We start from the raw sequence: 20,938 nt of genomic DNA on the forward strand, positions 1-20,938 counted from the left end.
GACTAATTTTAAAAATTCCTAACTCTATATAAAACCCGTCCCTCGTTTTCTTTCCTTTCTCCACTCGACTTTCTCTCTCCTCGTGAGAATGCTTCCACCTTCTTCTCGTGCGATCGACGGTGGAGCTTCCACCGTTTTCAGCGACCCAACACCAGCACGAGGGAGATCTCTCAGCGTTAGGCTTCCTGCTGCTTCACCCACCGGCCATCTGACGCTCTCAGCCACCGCCGCTTCCTTTGCTGCTCCCGTTTCTCAGCACTGTCACCGTGAGAACGACGACCTCCCAGCTTCAATGGGGTCCTCTCAGTCTCCCTCTCGCTGCGACAATGAGGAACCGACAGGAGGAATCAATGTCTTGTTCCTCCGTTCCCCATGTCGCCCCTCTGCCACCAGCTCGGGCAACTGCCCTATTCGTCGATAAGGCATGAGATCTTTCCTTTCATCCCTTTTTTTTTTTTCTCTTGTTTACCGATTTTCGGTTTACCCTAGGTCGAGCAAAGCAGACCTGGTCCTCTGTCGACAATGTTCTGGGCTGTTTCCCTCTTTTTTTTTTGTATCATAGCAGGTTCGAAAAGGCCACCGAGTCTTCCCCTCTTCAAATCTGTGTTGCACGTTCTGTAGCCAGACCCTCCGTGAGGTTCTGGTATAAAAATTTCTTTCTGCGGTTTGTTTGAAGCCTCTAACAAAGCCCTAACTTAGACATACATGCTCTGTTTTAGGGATGATTCTAGTTTCGGTGTCTCACAAATGGAATAATGAATAAAAGAACAAAGAGAAACAAGTTAATCCAACATGCGACGCCTCACACGTCTATTTCTTTCTAGGCGTATAGATACATATATTCACATACATAGATTCACATATATTCGTATCTATAAGAACTCAAAATACAGAGGCTTCATGATACATGCATAACTGAATATTCCATACCTTTGAAAATCTGAGATGAATTTCCAGCAGCAAACTCTATGCTTTCGGTTTTTTTCCAGCAGCCACCAACTTCGATCTTTTCTAAGAAGAGAGCAGAATTGAAAAACCCTTCTCTCTCTTTCTCTCTCAATCTCTCTATTGCTGGACGTGCTCCTCTATTGCTGCAGTAAAAGAATGTTTCCCCTTTGCAGTTACAATTTTATCTTTATCTTTTCCACAAACATCTCATTTATGATAAATTTGACGGTTTGAAATATTCATTAGAAATCATTTGTGATTCTCTTCTGTTGAGTTACAAACATTTACGTTCCAAATGTTTAAGGACACTTAAGAAAAAATTGTGGGTCTTACAATTCTCTTCTGTTGAGGTTCAGATCCATAAATCCGTTTTTATCCTATTCAAAGTGCGTTTGAGCCTTATTTGTAATCAGCTTTTGAGTTAATGAAAAAAACCCTAATCCTGGTTTGTGTTTTCATATCCATTTTTCATATCCCTTTTACCTTTTCTTTTGCATCTCTTTCCATCTACCCTACATATGAGAGGAGAAATTCTCCTTTCCACTGCTCTAAGGTAGAAGGGAAGAAATAAAGCGGATGAGGCTTGTTTTTCAGAAATTGAATGAATGGAAGTTGATGACATAGTTTTCAGTTAAACTTCTTTTTCACAATTCAATGTGTAAGAGCGGTCTTGTGTCCACATTTAATGAAATAAAAAAGGACAAATGGCAACATAACAGCTGCTGTTAATCCGAAGAAAAGTAGAAGATACATAAAAGAAATGATTTGGCATTGATGAAATCTTTTCTAGTGCGTGGAAGGTGAATATATATATATATATATATATATATATATAGTGTATATGATAATGACATGTGGTGCTATTGAGTGGAATTGGAATTGAGTCCAAACTCAAACTTGCCCGTTTCTGGACCTTTCGCACCTTCTTTTCCTACAAATCTTTTCCTACAGTGGAAGGAAAAGAAAATCAAAATAGTTTCCTTGCGGCAGAAGATGGGAATGGCGAACGTGTCGTTACTATTAGTTTCAGTTGTTGCCTTAGCCTCCAAGGAAAGGGATTCCTCTGGAAGAAGCTGAACCGCGACATCTATTTTTTTATTCTTCTTTCACACGCGATCTATCCAAACTTTCTCATATCAGCAACACTCCAAACTCTTTGATTTAAATCAGGATAACAGTTTAAATTATTTTTTTAATTAAGAAAATGAACAAATAGGCAAATAATACGAAGGAATGCATTGTACCGGTGAGCACGACATAACGTGGATACTAATACTAACGATGACAGTGTTTTGGGGTTATAGTGCATTGGATGACAAAGTGATCCACGTTAAAAAAGTAAGGTTCATGATGATTGGCATGGGAGGGACGCGGCCTCTCTTCCCATACCAACAATCACTCACCAAAAAAAAAAAGGGAGGGGATTGCAGTTGAACTTTCAGCAACCTAACATTCCTTTTGAAAGTTGGGGATGGTGGAGACGAACGACTCACCAAAAAAAAAAAAAAAAAAAGCTTCCTATAAAAAAGATTGCAGTTGAACTTTCATTCCAACCTGACATTCCATTTGAAAGTTCCTAACATTCCTTTTCTTACCGGTGGTTTGCTAAACGAGCAAGCCATGACATGATCATGCCGTACTCTAGTCTTGTTTAGATCAACCAAATGAGTCGAGCTTCACTCCAACATGCTCCGCTTGTATAGACTGACTGATCTATCTGTATAAATCGAGTAAGGTTCATTTCAGTATGGTTCTTCGTATTTTAGTTTTCTTTTCAAACCTCCTTTGATGGCCAAGTTCAGCTTTAACGTTTGGAAACCGGGTCAAGGGCAGCTCAAGCTGGTGAATTGGAACCTTCTAAACACTTCAATGGATAGGTTCAACTCTAAAAGCGATCTCTCTTAATACCCAACACTGTTGGGTCCTTTTCCTTTAAATCCCTCTCGCTTTACTGAAACTGTGCATCAACGAAAGATGGGTCGGAGAAGCATCAAGAACTCTGGCGTCGTTCTTTTTCCGATTCCCGCTGATGGGCACCTCGTCCCCATGATCGAGGTTGCCAAGCGACTCCGGCAGCATAGCCCCACCCTCTCCATAACCGTCCTCTTGATGCAGACCCCCTTCCCCTCCGTCTTGTCCGCCACGCAGTCCACCGCCTCTCACGTCCAGGCCGCCGAGTCCTCCGGCCTCGGCATCGACTTCCTCCACCTTCCTCCGGTGGAGGCTCCTGAAGGATTGGAGGGGCTCGCCTGCATGCTCCAATACGTGGAGAACCTGAAGCCCGTCGTCTCCGATGCGCTTGCTTCGCTCTCCTCCACCACCACCATCTCCGCCTTCGTCCTCGACATGTTCTGCGTCGCCATGACCGATGTTGCGGCTGAGCTCCGCATCTCCGCTACCTACGTCTTCTACATAACCAATGCGGCCGGCGTCTGTTACAGGCTCTACTTTCCCACCCTCGACCGCATCCACCAGCAAGACTTCAAAGACTTGAGCGAGGAGATCGAGATCCCCGGTTGGCCGCCGTTGTCGCCGCAGGCACTGCCACAAGCTATTCTAAGCAAGAAGAGCCCTGCGTATCCCGGGCTCTTGGACGGCGCGCGACGCTTCCAGCAACTCAAGGGCATCTTGGTGAACACCTTCTCGGAGTTGGAGCCGGTTGCCATGAAGGCCTTGGCCGACGGCCGGTGCGTGCCGGACGGTCCCACCCCATCGATCCACCCGGTCGGTCCCTTGCTCTGCCTGCAGCAACCTGGATCTGAGTCGCCGGACCATGAGTGCATCAAGTGGCTCGACCAGCAGCCCTGCGGCTCGGTCGTCTTCTTATGCTTCGGCAGCTTGGGCGCCTTCTCTGGAGAACAGATACGGGAGATTGCACGTGGGCTCGAGCTCTGCGGCCACCGGTTCTTGTGGTCTGTGAGGGTCCAGTCTCGTCAAGGGCAACTGAGCCTAGACGAGGTTCTGCCGACTGGGTTCGTGGAACGGACGAGGGAGCGCGGTCTGGTTTGGTCGACGTGGGTGCCGCAGATCGCCGTCCTCTCCCACTCGGCCATCGGTGGCTTTGTGACACACTGTGGGTGGAACTCGACCCTGGAGAGCGTCTGGTTCGGGGTGCCTCTGATCGCATGGCCACTCTATGCGGAGCAGAAAATGAACGCAGTCTTGTTGGTGAAGGAACTTGAGATTGCTATTGGATTGAAGGGCGCAGGGCAGTCTGATTTGTTGGTGAAGGGAGAGGAGTTGCCGAAGGCGGTTAAGAGCTTGATGGAAGGTGAGGAGGGAATGAAGATAAAGGAGAAGATGAAGAGACTGAAAGAACTAGGGAGAATGGCGGTGCAGGAAGGTGGTTCGTCTTATTCAACAATGGCAGCATTGGTGGCAGAATGGGCCAAGATTGATGAATAGCTGATCGGATGTGTTCTTTGATTCTTTATAAGTGCTTGTTTTTGCTTGATCTTAGGAGTTGAATAGACAAATTATCTACTCTATGATTGCATAAAAGGTTGATCTCTCGGCCTCTAGGGTTGCCTTTGAGGTGGGGCAAAGTGGCAGTGTGTGTTGAACTTGACGTTGTGTTCGTGTTCCTGACTGTGCAAGGAATCTGCAGTTGAATAAATCAGAGAACATGAGAACGAGAACGTTGCCTGCATAAAATACTATAATCCAAATTTGTCGACACTACAGCAGAACACCTCAAGCCATTGCCACAAGCTCGTTCTCAAGGATCTTGCGTGATGAATTGAACATTGTCAGATTCCCTTTTATGGAAATCTTTGATAGAATTCTGGCAATGAAAAGGACCTAAGGACATTATTTACGGGATTCAAACATTAAATTTTCATTATGTTTTTTTCCCATCACTGGACGGAACCCACCTAACTATTAGTCAAGTAATAAATCGCTACCCAACTCTTGAAAGTAGTCAAATAGACAAATAACCGCACAACTTTTGAGAAAATGTTTCAAAGAGCCGACTCACCGACATAAATAAATTTGTGAACCAAACTCTGGTTTTGCGAAGAAGTAAGGTGGTCCAGAGAGGAGAATAACATTAACACAAATTCAACAAAGGTTGAACATGGAAAAGAGATTGCATCTAAGACTCAACTCTTAATTCGATACTACCAATCCATTATAAGTTAGTTATGAGAAATTAACCAAACATTATACAAAATTGAGGATGTCATGCTGAACCGAGACAACCTCATTCATATAAATAATATTATTTTTGTAGTTTCAAATAACCCAATAACACGTAAACAATCAATTTCTTCAAATGGCATGCCATTTTTTTTGTTTCTCACTCTAATTGGTTCATGGATTAGATTTCAAATTCTCGATATGTTTGTGATGGTAGTTTTTTCGGCACAACAAGATAATGGGCACCTGATTGCAAGGTACAACCAGACATTTTGAGGGTTTTTGAGTCTGGATGTGATCCAACATAAGAGTTTTGAATCGCCGAGGAGGACACCAAGCCCAGAAGAGATTATGCAGGAACCAATCAACACCAGGAGGTTGAAGCAAGCTGTACAGAAAAATGTCCTTCGCCATATTGTGCCTGTGAAGAAAAATACTCTGTGAAAATTGTATTTGAATTGCATTTAATGAAGGCAGATATCTACAATCTCATCAAATGAGAAACTCTTCGTCTATTCAGGAAAAAAGAGATACTATGCAAATTGTATTTGTGCCGCAAGGCCATAACATAAATTGAATTGGAGTATTAGATAATAGCCCCCCACTTTAAATGAAAGAAATATTTTTTTTTTCTGATAGCTGAAATTCCTAGACCTCTACTAGCAAAAGGTAGAGTAACATATTCCCAAGCCACGATGCTTTTTTTTCTTCAGGTTTGTCCTGCACCATAAAATCTCTTAAGAATACGATTGATTTTATTTTCTACCTTGGCAGGTAAGAAAAGCAATAATAAGAAATAAGAAGGCAGAGAAGAGAGGACATATTTGATCATGGTTACCCGACCAGCTAAGGATAAATTTCTAAATTTTCAAGAAGCCAATCTACTGTTAATAGTGTCAATGATTGACAACCAAGAGAGTGTCTTGACTGCTTGAAATTGAAGGAACAGCCCAGATATTCAATAGGAAGATCAACAATTTGACATTGAAAAAGATGAGAGGCAGCAAACTTAGTATATGCATCAACTTTTAACAAAGTAATAAACGTTTTGTCTTTATTAATGTCAAGACCATATGTCATAGAGAAAATACAAATAATGAACAATACTATCATTTGTTGAGGAGTTGCTTCCCCAAAAAGGACCAAGTCATCTGCATACTCAACAATATTAAATGAGAGATCATCCACATTGATTGGGTTAAGCAACCCATTTGCCACTTTTCTTTTAATTAAGACAGAAGCGCCATCGACGTCCATTGACAACGAGAGATGCATCTGATTTGGTAAGCAACTCTTTGATCCAAGAGATATATGGTCTACCAAAATATACAAAAAAAGACCGGTACTTACCATAAAGAATATAAAAAAAAAAACGCCACCCACCGCACAACCTGCCAGCCTTGTTGACATTGATATTAACCATACCTGACCTGAGTGGGTTACGACACGGCCACACAAGACAATATGAAAGCATTTACTGCCATTAAGGGTGGAACCATAATTTTTTTTTATGGGGCATTAAGCATATAGATAATAAATTTTTAATTGGCGTAGGACAATGACTGAGTCTCATGGAGTTGTCCTGTATCACTGAACCAATATACAGTGGAAAGGATGCGGTGGACTCATGCCGTGGTGGCTCCTAGCGGTCGCTGTTTCTATTCTTACTCACTCACCACCTGAAAAAAAATCAGACCGACAAAACGAAACCAAAGGGCGGAATTGATTCCCCGCGATCGTGGAAGAGTTTTTGTTCGGCTTTCCGGTGCTCGATTCTTCTCCTTCCTCACTCTTTTTTTCCTCTTTCCGGTGACATCGCGTAATATTATCTTAGTTAACAACAGTTTCAACATTCTAAATTTTTTCCATGATTTTCAACAAGATAGACATCCAGCATATAATAATCCATGTTAAACAAACACACCCCCATTTTATTTTGTAAATTCCCATTCCACTGATGGATTTTTAGGATTTCTGTCTTGCTGCTGCCAAACACTACCCTACCCTAATGAACCACTAAAACCTGTGGCCACGGATGGAAGGGGGCCATGCCAACCATCAACATCCAAAAATGATGTGTGGCTCACAGATTCTGGCCGACCCTTTAGACGGAAGAGAGCAACTAGTGCGTTGTCACCACTTAGCCGAGCAAATCTTCTTCAAGGCCTCGGGGCCTGCTAAAGAAGCCCAGAGAGAGAGAGAGCCATGGAGTCAACAGTGGTCATCTTCCCAATCACCACAACAGGCCACCTCGTCTCCGTGATTGAGCTCGCCAAATTCATCTCCCAGCTAAACCCACGCCTCTCCATCACCACCCTTTTGATGCCCAGTCTTCTAGGTCCTTCTCCAGCTTCTGCGCACACGGAGACGGTCGCATCCACCGCCCTCAATGTCCGCTTCGTCCACCTCCCTCCAGTTGAACTGACCGTCAACCTGCAAAATGCCCAACCGGAGACCTTAGTCTCTCTCTGCGTTGAGAGGTACAAGCCCTTGGTGTCCGACCACCTCCGGTCACTTTGTGCATCCACCAAGGTCTCGGCCTTCGTCATCGATTTCTTCTGCACCACCATGATCGACGTCGCTGCACAGTTGAATATCCCCACATACGTCTTCTTCACCTCAGGGGCGTACCTATTGTCCTTGTTGCTGCACCTCCCCAAATTGGACGCCATGATTTCTTCCGAGTTCGTAGAATCCACGACCAACATAACCATCCCCGGCATGCCTTCTCTCCCACCACACGACCTGCTGATGCCTCTCAAGGATAGGAAGAACGACGCTTACAGGTGGATGCTCTACCATTCGCAGAAGCTGCACGAGATTAAGGGGTTCTTAGTGAATACGTTCGACGACTTGCAACCGCGACTTGCAGACGCCGTGCCCCAGTTGGTCGCCGGCGATGGCGCCGGCCCCGCCGTTCTCCCTGTCGGACCGCTGTTGGCCCTTGACACGAACAAGGGATCGGACCACGAATGCATCCAGTGGCTAGACGATCAACCCGATGGGTCTGTGGTTTTTCTATGTTTCGGCAGTTGGGGCGCCCTCCCTGATAACCAGCTCCGAGAAGTGGCACGTGGGCTGGAGCTTAGCGGGCAGAGGTTCTTGTGGTCCGCGCGATCTCGGCCACCGCCCGGAGAGATGATTCAGTGGCGAGACGCCAATCTGGAGGAGGTTTTGCCGGACGGCTTTTTGGAGCGGACCCGCGATCGGGGATTGGTTTGGCCGACGTGGGTGCCCCAAGTCGCCATTCTCTCACACCGATCCGTCGGTGGGTTTGTGTCGCACTGTGGGTGGAACTCTACTCTGGAGAGCGTCTGGTTCGGGGTGCCGCTGATCTCCTGGCCCCTCTTTGCAGAGCAGAGGATGAACGCATTCGAGTTGGTGAACGATCTGGGGTTGGCTGTAGGCTTGAAGAAGGAGAGCGTCGAGGACGACGCCTTTGTGAGGGCAGAGGAGTTGGAGAGGGCGGTGAGGCAGTTGATGGAAGGTGAGGAAGGGGAGATGGTGAGAACGAAGATGAAGGCGGTGAAGGAGTTGGCAAGAAAGGCGGTGAAGGAAGGCGGATCTTCGTACAATAATTTGAAGATGGTGGTGGCTGAGTGGAGCAGAGACCAGTGATTTGGCCTTCCTTCGGCCCTTCGGCATTGTTACGAACTCGTGATGGGCTTCCTCTGCGTTCTGCCTTGGCTGTATCTTTTTTTTTTTTTTCACTCTCTAATTTACTTTTTCTACTCCATGCCACCTAATGAAAATGTGATGTACCTCGGTAATGGCAATTTGCTTTACACTTTCTCCCTCTCTATATTTTGTACGCAGTTTTTTGTTCTTTTGTTCGCCGCTGTCTTCGAATCTCAGTCCTGAAAGACACCATAGTTACAAACATTCAAAAAGTCTATATAATACTCATAAAATGCAGGTTTCTGCTGGCATCACCTGTCTAACCTCAGCTTGTCTACCCACTTAAAAGCTAAAGATTTCAGTTTGGAGCAATAAAATCTGCACGGTGGACAAGAAGATCAGCCCATACTTCAAAGGGGTCGGTCCTAGAGGACTGAATTCAAAGAAATTTTGCATCCTGAAATTCTGAATTCGATCTTCCATGGGGACTCATTTTGAGTGATTCCATCATTGAACAGGTCTGAAGACGACGACGTAACGAGAACTCGACCCGTACCGGCAGAAATTGGAATCAATCCCAATAGTCCGGATCGGCTAAGCGAATCTGGGTCTTAATGTCCGACCCATTCTTCATGGAACGCTTACTTGCTTAATGTTCTTGACTTTGTTTTTTTGAGATATGGTTTCATCAGTTGTTGGCTGACAGCGGAACCCATCAATGGCTGCTGATGACCCTGCCATTTGAGAAATGGTGTTGTGAAACTTCACTTGGATCAATGAAATAAGTTGTAGAAACATCTAATTGGACGGTTGAGTTGTACTTAAAATCTTTGCTAGGGGATGTTTTTTGACTTTCCTTCCGGCAAGTTTTCAGAAAGTATAATTCTTCGCAATTCTCGTTATTTATGTTGTTCTTTTGTTAATTCACATAAACAAGATTATTCGCTATCCTTTATGAGAAAAGGAAAACAAAGGTACCAGACATCCTACTATCTAAGATTGAGATAAAACGTCTTGGTTTTTCTCCACGGGTAGAAAATAAAATCAGCAGGTTCTGTGATGTACTGATATAGTTTTATTCTCTCTCTTATGCTACTTGCAGTGGAGCAAAAGAAAACGCCCAGATTTAAAAAGTGTTCTTACCGCAGTAGTGCAATACAATTCCTGGAATGGTGGGGGTCTGATTGCTGTCAGCTATGAGGCTCGAAAATATGGCGTGAAACGGTGGGTAACATAGCATCCAATTCTACCATCATCTCATTCTCTGAATCAAAATATTGTTTAAGGAACCTCAAATTTTCAACTTTTGTCAGCTCTATGCGTGGAGATGAGGCTAAAAAAGTCTGTCCAGAGATCCAATTAATTCAGCTTCCAGTAGCTCGGGGTAAAGCTGACCTAAACTTGTAGAGAGATGCAGGATCTGAGGTTTGTCAAACCAAACGACATGACATTGCACTTTATCCTTTCAACTATTAAGCAGTGTATTTTGATACGTTCGGTTATGTTTCCTAAGCGTATACCATAACCCATGTAGGTTGTTTCTGTGCTTGCAAGAAAAGGAAGGTGTGAGCGTGCATCTATCGATGAGGTTTACCTTGACCTCACAGATGCAGCCAGAGACATGCTATCTGAAAGTCCTCCTGAAACTCTGTAAGCATTTGATGATGAAACAACGAAGATCCATGTTATAGAGTTTTGCAAGGTTTGTCCTTTTTAACAATATTGATTTTTAGTGTATATTCACTGTCCACTTGTTGCATGAATGCAAATTTTCACGTGTGTAGGATGAAGCAGATAGAGAATTGGTAGTTAAGGAGTGGCTCTGTCGCAGTGATGCTGACTGCAATGATAAGTTACTAGCTTGTGGGGCTGTTATTGTGGCAGCCCTTCGAAAGGAAGTTTTGATGGAGACAAAGTTTACATGTTCTGCTGGAATTGCTCACAATAAGGTGAATTTTTTCATCTGTACATTCTTCATGATCATTATCTTGTCTCTTATTAGATTTAAAAAATACACAGTCTGGGTTTAGGAAGTACAGCTATACTTGGCTGTAAGGCTTGTTTGTTTTGTGCATCTATTCTTGTATTGACCTTTAAATTAAATTTGAAATCCTGGTAGTACTGTGTCTGTTGCAATTTTGGCAGATGCTGGCAAAACTTTCAAGTGCAATGCATAAGCCTGCACAACAAACTATAGTACCATTATCATCTGTCAAAGAGTTACTGGCATCTCTCCCCATAAAGAAAATGTAATTCTCTGTTACTGCTTGTTTTGCTTGGGACTTTAGATTAGCGGAATGCATCGATGTAGACTGCCATTGCTATAGCCTTTTCAATATAATACTTTCTAAGCTTTAGGTTGTTGCTCTTTGTAGTTTGTCCTATAGAGACCAGCCAAGTCCTCCATTACAGCTTCTTTGCTTTTGCCTGGTTTTGGTGCTCAAGCATTGTTCTTTTCAGGAAGCAGCTTGGAGGAAAACTGGGTAGCTCGGTTGAAAGTGATCTTGGGGCGCATTTTGTTGGTTTTCTGAAGAAAAACTTTAGTCACTTTATGGAATAAATACTGGGTCGGTGGTTTGATTGATAAAAAAAAGCATGTTCATGCCAAAAGTTCCATTAACATGAATATTCAGCTGATCATCCAACTGCATGAATGGCATGTGTTAAGAGACATACCAAAAAAAGTATGAAATGCTTTTTTTCAGAAGTTTGCACATTTATAGAGAGTAAATTTGTTAGGACGTTGCTTTTTCTTTTTTTTTTTTAGGGCTGCTGTGTGTGTAAGGTCCACAATTTTATTTCCTTTTTCTTAGTTATGGAAATATTAATAGGTGAAGGAAATATAAACAATAGATGTCAAATTAATGAGCCGTTATGGAAAGAAAGAAAGGGGAAAGGAAAAAACTGACGGGTTATTACGTTCCTAACTAAAGCTGGGCATCGGGCCGGCCCGGCCCGTTAAAAATGTAAAAAACGAGGCTCGACATTATAAACGGGCTAGCCTGTGGCCCAGTCCGTTTAGAAACGGGCCGGGCCCACCTAATATCGGGCCTTGGGCTTCAACTTATGCTCGAGGTCCGGCCCGGCCCGATTATTAACGGGCCGGGCTGGGCTTTTTCGGGTTAAAGGAGTTGAAGAACATGGGGAGGGAGACAAGTGAGCTTGGCACCGGCGACCCATAGAAACGGAGGCTTAAGTTGTAGCGGTTTTCAGATGACAGGGGTGGAGAGATATAAGGGAATGGTCATGTTCTGGCAGACCTCGGGCAATGCGCGTCGCTCGGCTACCTCAACATTCAGTTTTTTGAAAAAAAAAATAATGATGTCGGGCTTCTCGGGCCGCCGACGATAACAACGGCAGGCCCGAGCCCGACCCGTTAATTACCAGGCCGGGCTGAGCCCGTTAACCTCAGCCCGGAAATCATTATTTCAAGGCCCGGGCCCAGGCCCGTAACGGGCCGGGTACCGGGTACCCGGCGGTGGCCCGGCCCGTTGCCCAGGCTTATTCCTAACTACTACAGCCCTAGACGTGAGAGTCCAAAGACAAGAGAAAGAGGAAAAGGAAGAGAGAGAGAGAGAGAGGGACGTCCTCATCTTTGCCCTCCTTCTAGTTGAGATAGAGATTGGTGGCTGCTGGAAAGGAACGAGAAGCAAAAAAAAAGGGGTTGGTGCTCGAAATTCATCTCGGTTAACAGGTATGGGAATGTTCAACTACGATTGCAGCATGTAGCCTTGTATTTTGTTGCTTGTAAATACATGGATATATATGCATTTTATAGTAGTAAATCTATGTATCTATGCCCCTAGACATGAGTAGAAGCATGAGCTGTTGTAGGCTGGAAATAAGACACAGCCCTCTTACTCGTAGATATCCTTGGTCGCGTGTGATTTCCTGAAATTTCACCAAAATGGATTTGCATAACGTCTGAATCCTAGAGAAAACAATTTAATTGCATATGTCCTCCATTTGAAGTCTGAACCGTGGCATACGGATATCAGAATGTTATCAATTTTTAAATGCCTGTAAGAATAAAATAACTAGTCATAAGCTGTCCATAGGTGAAATTGAAAGTATAATAGAAAGGACAGAAATTTGATTTCAAATGTCTCCGCAATGTTTGATTCAAAACAGTTTGACAGTTAGAGGAAGGCTTCAGAATCGTTATTGCTTTGTTTAAACCGATATTTACTTAGTGGCGAGCATCTACAAAGATGGAATCACTACATGCTAGGTGATTGGTAAGGATCTGAATTAGTTGCTGTCTTGCGTGTTTCTCTCATACAATTGTTCCAGTCCCCACTTTTAGGATAATTTATCTTACTGTTCTTGCTCATGGTCCAAAGAAAATCAGATCGGTAAAAGTCTGAATTTGGCCATCTTGATAGGCAAGTTCAGGTGGCAGACCCGCATCAGATTGTACCAAATCAGATGTATCATGATTAAAATTCTGACCTTTTGCAATTGAAGTTTTGATGCCATTGATATACGAAACACTTTATGCGCCTATCGGGATACTTTTCAAATGATGATTTTCTTGAGGAAGTATTAGAAGCATGAGTTAGATATGGATGAGCCGCAACCTACAAATTTGTTGTATACTTGATATAGTTCTGCGGTAATCTGCCCACTAGATGCGTATATATGTAATTAGTTGTTGCAACCCATTAGTTATCACTGTGAACATGTTATTTGCATAAAACAGAATTGGTTGAGGCTAAATCGCAGTAATCAGATTAATTAGACCTCTCGTCTGTTGCATGGGTCGCCGCATACGATATATATACGTGGATGTTCACTACAGAAACCATTGGAGGCAAGAACTGTTTTGTTCCTACGTTTTTTTCAGTGTATGTGAAATCTGAAACTATGGCGGATTCCCGCGGCCGGCGTTGTTAGCTCCAGTGTCAGAAAATAACAATTAAGGACTCGTTGGATTCATCTGCTTGCGTATATTATTCCTATAAAATTTCATAATTTTTGGAGCCGCCGATAAAAAGATATGAATTTTTGAGTGAGTGCCTCTCGCTGGAGTGTTTTCTGCGACAGAAAGTCTGAAAACTACGTCAGATTCCGGCGACCGGCGTTGTCAGCTCCGGTGTTGGAAAATAACGAGTAAGGGCTTGTTGGATTCGTCTATTTATGAATATTACTCCTGTTAAATTTCATAATTTTTGGGTAAGAGGTTGAGGAGATACAGATTTTTGAGTGACCATGTGTTGCTGGAATACCTCTTTGTGAAACCAAAAACTGCACCAGATTTCGGTGACCGGCGATGTCAGTTCTGGTGTCGGAATATGTCGAGTAAGATCTCATTGGATTCATCTGATTCTGAAGATTATCCCTGTAAAATTTCATCATTTTTTGAAAAACGTAATGTAATGTTATGCATTATTGCTCTGTGGTACCCTTAGATCTATTTACAATTTCAGAAAAAAAAGTTTTGAAACCTCTTGTTTCTATATGATGATCACCATATTATTATTTGAGATTTTTGAACGTGATATACTTTGTTTTGATGCATGTCTTTCGACTTTGCCTTGTTGCCATTAAATTAAGTTGAAAAATGGCTTATTGTTTCTGTTTGAGAAACCGAGCCTGAGGACGGTTTCTGTGAGAGGTAATAGACGATGTCTAGTGATGAGAAACCATCACATTTGAAATTCAAAGGCGAAACGGAGACTATGTATAATGGTTTAAGCGAGTGTGAGCTTGTGTTCTTGCCCAGTGTTTGGTTTTGTCCCAGGAGGTAGTGGCGCGCATCAGCCTACTATTGTCGCACACTCCTTTGTCTGTACTGGAGGGCCCACAGGATATTGGGCTGCATAAGGGCCCGGGATTTTGCTGCTGTTGTAGGAGAGTGAGGCATCTCTTGGTCCCTCAACCCGGGTTCTTAGAAGGGCCACGCTGCTGCAGCGGCGATCTGAGATATTTCAGGAGGCTTCACTGCCGGTTACCCTCGATCTGTTGGATCGCTTGGTACAGAGATGTTCTGTTCTACTCGTGAGTGCCCACGGGGATTTCTGCTGTTGCTCGGCATGATGACCATGACATTGTCAGAGAACCACAGTTGGAAGCCTATGATATTTTGAAGGTTGTGTATACCTCGTTTTGTTTCGGATAATGTGACGTAACTCTAATATGTATTAAGATTTGGAGACCTATGGTTGTATTTCATGAACCCCTTTTATGAAATCGTTTTACAAAATCAAATATTATTTTGTTGGGCCATGTTTCATTCATAACTGGATTTTTTCATACTCAGATGAATTTTGACACTTCTTTCTTTCTCTACAGGTAGTTCTTGACAGATTATGGCTCATGGAGGGACGACCTCAGTCTTGTGATGGACGGGCATTGACATTCTAGATACTACGTCGGTTTTGGGATTTATGGTTAATTTAGTTGTTTGGGTCCAAGTATTTTATTATTGAAATAAAACAGCGTCTGATTTCTTTATGTTTTAGTCATGACTCAATGTTGCTTCTGCTATTGATGCAATGAAAAAAAAAATTGGTGTCAAAAATTGAGTCGTGAGAGTGTGCACTCACACATGTTCATTTGGCGGTTTATTCTGTTTACTGTAACTGGATATGCACTACTTATTCCTCTGGGACTGATTATTCCTCTTTTTTAATCCATCACTCAGTACATGGTTATGGAATATCGCCAGGGGCATCAGTGGGGAAGAAGTTAAGGGTCATTTGCATCCCTTGAGCCATGGCTGTGGGAAGACATTTCCAGGTCCGAAAGCCTTGAGAACGATTTCTGCTGTAAGTATTTCTTTTTTATTCGTTTTTGACTTGTTATGTTTTTTATAGCTTCTTATAGTACCACTACCTTGCATATTCTTGTGGATGTTCTTACATTGATATGCTACCTTGCTTGTTCTTATTTTGTTCAACATGGGATCTTTGACAGCATATCAAACTGATGATCTCATTTCTGGCTCATGTTCTCCAGTTAGCCACTCTGAGTATGTTTATCTGCTGGTGTTATGTTCACTACCTTGTTTTAAATGTTCTTTTGTGCCCTTGACTAAAAAACCAAGATTACTTGCCTGTTGTGGTGCACTGAGAAGACAGGAGAGCATTTCTTACCATATCAATCTCCTTTGGTCACTCTTCTTATGGGTACTACTGCATTAATGTACAAGGAGTCTTAGGAAGATACTCATTATTGCCTAGCATGTTAACGGAGGACACATGAGTATCTCAGAAACCCATCACGAGTTTTGTTATGTGTTATTATATAAGAGCTGCATGCTATTATGAACAAATATTCCCCTACATGTCTAGTATTAATAACTACAAACTGAGCAAGGAAGTTCCTTCAATTATGGACAAATATTCCCCTACATGTCTAGTGTAAGTAACAAATATTAACATAATGTACGAGATCCTTAGAAGGATATGACAGAAACATACTAAGAAATAGTTTTGATCTGCCATGCTCATACAAATGTATGCGGATATACTTACACTAGACCCATTCATGAAGGAACTTGCCACCCATATCATATCTATACACACACGTGCGTACCAACATCTATATATATATACCTTCATAAGAACATGAGTTTTCCCTGTGGAATTTATTTTAAGCGACATAGGCTATAGAAGTATCCGTTTATGCACCTTTGAAATTGAGGTATCATCACGTCAAATCACCCTTTCATCTACCATCTATCATAAGGCTTATCATGCTACATGCTTTTTTAATAAATCTGATTATATTCTAAATTGCAGGAGCAACTTTATAATCATGTTCAACCTTTCATTTTAATGTAATGCATACTAGCAATTTGAGTCTGACAGCCTACCTCTTACTCTAAGCCTACTCGTATACACATTACATATTTACTTTAAATATCTTTGTTCCATAAGTATAACATATTTTTGAATTATGTGTTAAACAAACGTTTGAATATTCTCATACCTTATTCCTTCAAGGTGCCGTCAATTTGATGTACTTGCAGGGCTACTCCAAGGCAATCCAACAACTCCCTAGCTTCTTTGATCATCCAAGACGCGAATGACAAACATGTAGACCAATCCCTCTTTGCTGTCAATATTCACCCCAAGATACAAGAAAACAAGAATTATCTCCCTCTTTTCTCCAATTTCTAATTGTTGAGACCTCCCCTCTATGGCTGAAGCAAATGGGAACCGAAATTATTGTAGTAGAGCGTTAAACAAGGCCAATACATGAGCAGCAACACCTCCTTACGAATTTTATGAAAATGGCTTTTCACCTGCCCTCATTTTTCCTTAATTTCTCATTTAACATTTTCAATTACTACCCCCCAATCATGCTTATATTAATTTGCTCTTTTATTTTTTCATAACTGCACCTCTTTATCACATAGTTGACAATTTTTCTTAGACTTAAAAGAGTTATTTAAATCTACCATTTATAGCGGGTACTTTTATTAAAGTTTTTTCAAAAACGTTGAACCTTACGCGGATCATGCCAACCATCAACATCCAAAAAGAGAGCAACTAGTGCCTAATTGCAGGAGCAATTCTATAATCATGTTCAACCTTTCGTTTTAATGTAATGCATACTAGCAATTTCAATCTGACAGCCTACTTCTTACTCTAAGCAACTAAGCCACTCGTATACACATTACATATATACTTTTATATATCTATAATCCATAACATATTTTTGAATTATGTGCTGCACAAACGTTTGAATATTCTCATACCTTATTGCTTCAAGGTGCAGTCAATTTGATGTGATTGCAGGGCTACTCCAAGGCGATCCAACAGCTTCCTAGCTTCTTTGATCCTCCAAGATGCGAATGACAGACATGTAGACCAATCCCTCTTTGCTCTCGATCTTCACCCCAAGATACAAGAAAACAAGAATTATCTCTCTCTTTTCCCCCATTTCTAATTGTTCGAACCTTCCCTCTATGGCTGCAGCATATGGGAACCCAAATTATTGCACTAGAGCATTACACAAGGCCAATACATGAGCAGCAACACCTCCTTACTAATTTTATGAAAATGGCTTTTCAGCTGCCCTCATTCTTCTTTAATTTCTCCTTTAACATCTTCAATTACTACCCCCAATCATGCTTATATTAATTAGCTCTTTTATTTTTTCATAACTGCACCTCTTCCTCTTTATGACATATTTGACAATTTTTCTTAGACTTAAAAGAGTTATTTAAATCTACCATTTATAGCGGGTACTTTTATTAAAGTTCTTTCAAAAGCGTTGAACCTTACCCTACCCTGCTCTAATGAACCACTAGCACCTGTGGCCACTTATGGAACGGATCATGCCAACCATCAACATAAAAAAAGAGAGCAACTAGTGTGTTGCCTCCACTAGCGCAGCAAATCTTCTTTCTTCGAGGCCTACCGAGAGAGAGAGAGCCATGGAGTCAACAGTGGTCATCTTCCCAACCACCACAACAGGCCACCTCGTCTCCGTGATTGAGCTCGCCAAATTCATCTCCCAGCTAAACCCACGCCTCTCCATCACCACCCTTTTGATGCCCAGTCCTCTAGGTCCTTCTCCAGCTTCTGCGCACACGGAGACGGTCGCATCCACCGCCCCCAATGTCCGCTTCGTCCACCTCCCTCCAGTTGAACTGACCGTCAACCTGCAAAATGCCCAACCGGAGACCTTAGTCTCTCTCTGCGTTGAGAGGTACAAGCCCTTGGTGTCCGACCACCTCCGGTCACTTTGTGCGTCCACCAAGGTCTCCGCCTTCGTCATTGATTTGTTCTGCACCACCATGATCGACGTCGCGGCACAGTTGAACATCCCCACATACGTCTTCTTCACCTCAGGGGCGTACCTATTGTCCTTGTTGCTGCACCTCCCCAAATTGGACGCCATGATTTCTACCGAGTTCGTAGAATGTACGACCAACATCACCATCCCCGGCATGCCTTCTCTCCCACCACACGACCTGCTGATGCCTCTCAAGGATAGGAAGAACGACGCTTACAGGTGGATGCTCTACCATTCGCGGAAGCTACACGAGATTAAGGGGTTCTTAGTGAATACGTTCGACGACTTGCAACCGCGACTTGCAGACGCCGTGCCCCAGTTGGTCGCCGGCGATGGCGCCGGCCCCACCGTTCTCCCTGTCGGACCGCTGTTGGCTCTTGACACGAACAAGGGATCGGACCACGAATGCATCCAGTGGCTAGACGATCAACCCGATGGGTCTGTGGTTTTTCTATGTTTCGGCAGTTTGGGCGCCCTCCCTGATAACCAGCTCCGAGAAGTGGCACGTGGGCTGGAGCTTAGCGGGCAGAGGTTCTTGTGGTCCGCGCGATCTCGGCCACCGCCCGGAGAGATGATTCAGTGGCGGGACGCCAATCTGGAGGAGGTTTTGCCGGACGGCTTTTTGGAGCGGACCCGCGATCGGGGATTGGTTTGGCCGACGTGGGTGCCCCAAGTCGCCATTCTGTCACACCGATCCGTCGGTGGGTTTGTGTCGCACTGCGGGTGGAACTCTACTCTGGAGAGCGTCTGGTTCGGGGTGCCGCTGATCGCCTGGCCCCTCTTTGCAGAGCAGAGGATGAACGCATTCGAGTTGGTGAACGATCTGGGGTTGGCTGTAGGCTTGAAGAAGGAGAGCGTCGAGGAGGACGCCTTTGTGAGGGCAGAGGAGTTGGAGAGGGCGGTGAGGCAGTTGATGGAAGGTGAGGAAGGGGAGATGGTGAGAACGAAGATGAAGGCGATGAAGGAGTCGGCAAGAAGGGCGGTGAAGGAAGGCGGATCTTCGTACAATAATTTGAAGATGGTGGTGGCTGAGTGGAGCAGAGACCAGTGATTTGGCCTTCCTTCGGCCCTTCGGCATTGTTACGAACTCGTGATGGGCTTCCTCTGCGTTCTGCCTTGGCTGTATCTTTTTGTTTTTTTTTTCACTCTCTAATTTACTTTTTCTACTCCATGCCACCTAATGAAAATGTGATGTACCTCGGTAACGGCAATTTGCTTTACTCTTTCTCCCTCTCTATATTTTGTACTCTGTTTTTTGTTCTTTTGTTCGCCGCTGTCTTCGAATCTCAATCCTGAAAGACACCGTAGTTACAAACATTCAAAAAGTTTACAATACTCATAAAATGCAGGTTTCCCAATTTTACGATCTGTTTTATTTCTTTGGTAAGCCAAATGCATATTTTTGCTTTAGTCCCCTTAGAACATGTTCCAGCTAATGAAAATTCTTTGGAGTGTGTATCTTAAACGGTTGGATGTGTTCCGAGAATGTGTAAATTTTGCGTGGACCTAACTTTTTTGAGAGTGCATTTGTAGCATAGAGTTAACCCCTGAATTCAGGGTAAGCTATAATGCCATGTCTAACAATTAGCAGCTCATGGTCCTGTGCATGTACAGTTACTATGTTAAAACCCATGGCTTTCCTCACGAGTGACTGGTCTGACACCATTGCACCAAAGCAATGGTATGATCACATGGAAAAAGTCATTCCAATTCTGCTTTCTTTTTCGATCTCTTTCCCATTACCGAAACGTTTCATGTTCTTTCCTCCGTCAGCTATGGTGAAAATATGAGCACAAGGTCGTTCTGATCTAGTTAGTGTTTTGATACTCAAATTTTTACCTATAATAAGATTTGAATCCTTGACCTCCGACTTTTTTGCCAGGTTAATTTCACTGAAGCCACCTTATGAAGCAGAGTATTTCTTTTTCAGCATTTGATGGATTATGGATAATCTGTACAAATATGGAAAAGTTATCCCACTACACAGTCAAATTCTTGTGCATCAAACAACCTGAGGGCATAAATTATTTCAAGTCTATTCTTTTCGACCCCTTTTTCTGTCTCACTTGCTTTTCTCTCTCCTTATTATTTGTTAATTCACCTACCCCTTGTGGTTGATGGATCTTAAGCAAGCAAGGACAAAAGTTTCAAAATCTAGTTTTATTTTGAGTATGGTTTTACTGATGTCCAGCAGCAAAGTATAGAAAACCGGCATTGGATCTCAGATATGAAGTCGAACTCTAGTAAACAGTCGAACTCTAGTAAACCGGCATTGTCACAAAAAACGTGTGAAGAATTTCTAAAATTTCTTGGATATAATACGACAAAGTTATATATCTCGAAAATAAAACGGGAAAATTTTGACAAATTTTTACAAAATTTAAAACATTTAAAAAATCCTGAAAATTGTAAAAAAATAAAAATATGAAAAAATGTACAAAAACACGTACGTTTTTTATTTTCTAGCATTTTTTTGTTTAAA

At 42.9% G+C, this 20,938-nt stretch overlaps 4 protein-coding genes across 4 annotated transcripts; all 4 read left to right on the forward strand.

The window, feature by feature from the left end:
- The first annotated feature begins 41 nt into the window (after positions 1-41).
- On the forward strand, positions 42-4,792 carry LOC116260875 (UDP-glycosyltransferase 88B1-like). Its single transcript, XM_031639399.2, has one exon. It carries the CDS (start codon positions 2,923-2,925, stop codon positions 4,351-4,353), a length of 1,431 nt encoding a protein of 476 aa, XP_031495259.1. The 5' UTR covers positions 42-2,922; the 3' UTR covers positions 4,354-4,792.
- Positions 4,793-7,022: 2,230 nt separating this feature from the next.
- Positions 7,023-8,881, forward strand: LOC116248874 (anthocyanidin 3-O-glucosyltransferase 2-like). Its single transcript, XM_031621900.2, has one exon. The coding sequence runs from the start codon at positions 7,294-7,296 to the stop codon at positions 8,704-8,706; it is 1,413 nt and encodes a 470-aa protein (XP_031477760.1). The 5' UTR covers positions 7,023-7,293; the 3' UTR covers positions 8,707-8,881.
- Positions 8,824-15,524, forward strand: LOC116245664 (DNA polymerase eta-like). Its single transcript, XM_031617163.1, is given in 9 exon segments — positions 8,824-8,854; positions 9,780-9,930; positions 10,020-10,131; positions 10,241-10,408; positions 10,491-10,655; positions 10,852-10,955; positions 11,167-11,225; positions 11,228-11,273; positions 15,353-15,524. Coding segments are annotated over 9 exon segments (1,008 nt in total).
- Positions 15,525-17,291: 1,767 nt separating this feature from the next.
- On the forward strand, positions 17,292-19,693 carry LOC116250863 (anthocyanidin 3-O-glucosyltransferase 2-like). Its single transcript, XM_031624836.2, has one exon. The coding sequence runs from the start codon at positions 18,095-18,097 to the stop codon at positions 19,505-19,507; it is 1,413 nt and encodes a 470-aa protein (XP_031480696.1). The 5' UTR covers positions 17,292-18,094; the 3' UTR covers positions 19,508-19,693.
- Positions 19,694-20,938: the final 1,245 nt, after the last annotated feature.

The sequence above is a fragment of the Nymphaea colorata genome, chromosome 1 (genome assembly GCF_008831285.2).
Source record: "Nymphaea colorata isolate Beijing-Zhang1983 chromosome 1, ASM883128v2, whole genome shotgun sequence".
Classification (NCBI taxonomy): domain Eukaryota; kingdom Viridiplantae; phylum Streptophyta; class Magnoliopsida; order Nymphaeales; family Nymphaeaceae; genus Nymphaea; species Nymphaea colorata.

Bases quoted from the DNA above. Each gene is read 5' to 3' on its own strand.
- LOC116248874 (XM_031621900.2), top strand. From the start codon at position 7,294: ATGGAGTCAACAGTGGTCATCTTCCCAATCACCACAACAGGCCACCTC.
- LOC116250863 (XM_031624836.2), top strand. From the start codon at position 18,095: ATGGAGTCAACAGTGGTCATCTTCCCAACCACCACAACAGGCCACCTC.
- LOC116260875 (XM_031639399.2), top strand. From the start codon at position 2,923: ATGGGTCGGAGAAGCATCAAGAACTCTGGCGTCGTTCTTTTTCCGATT.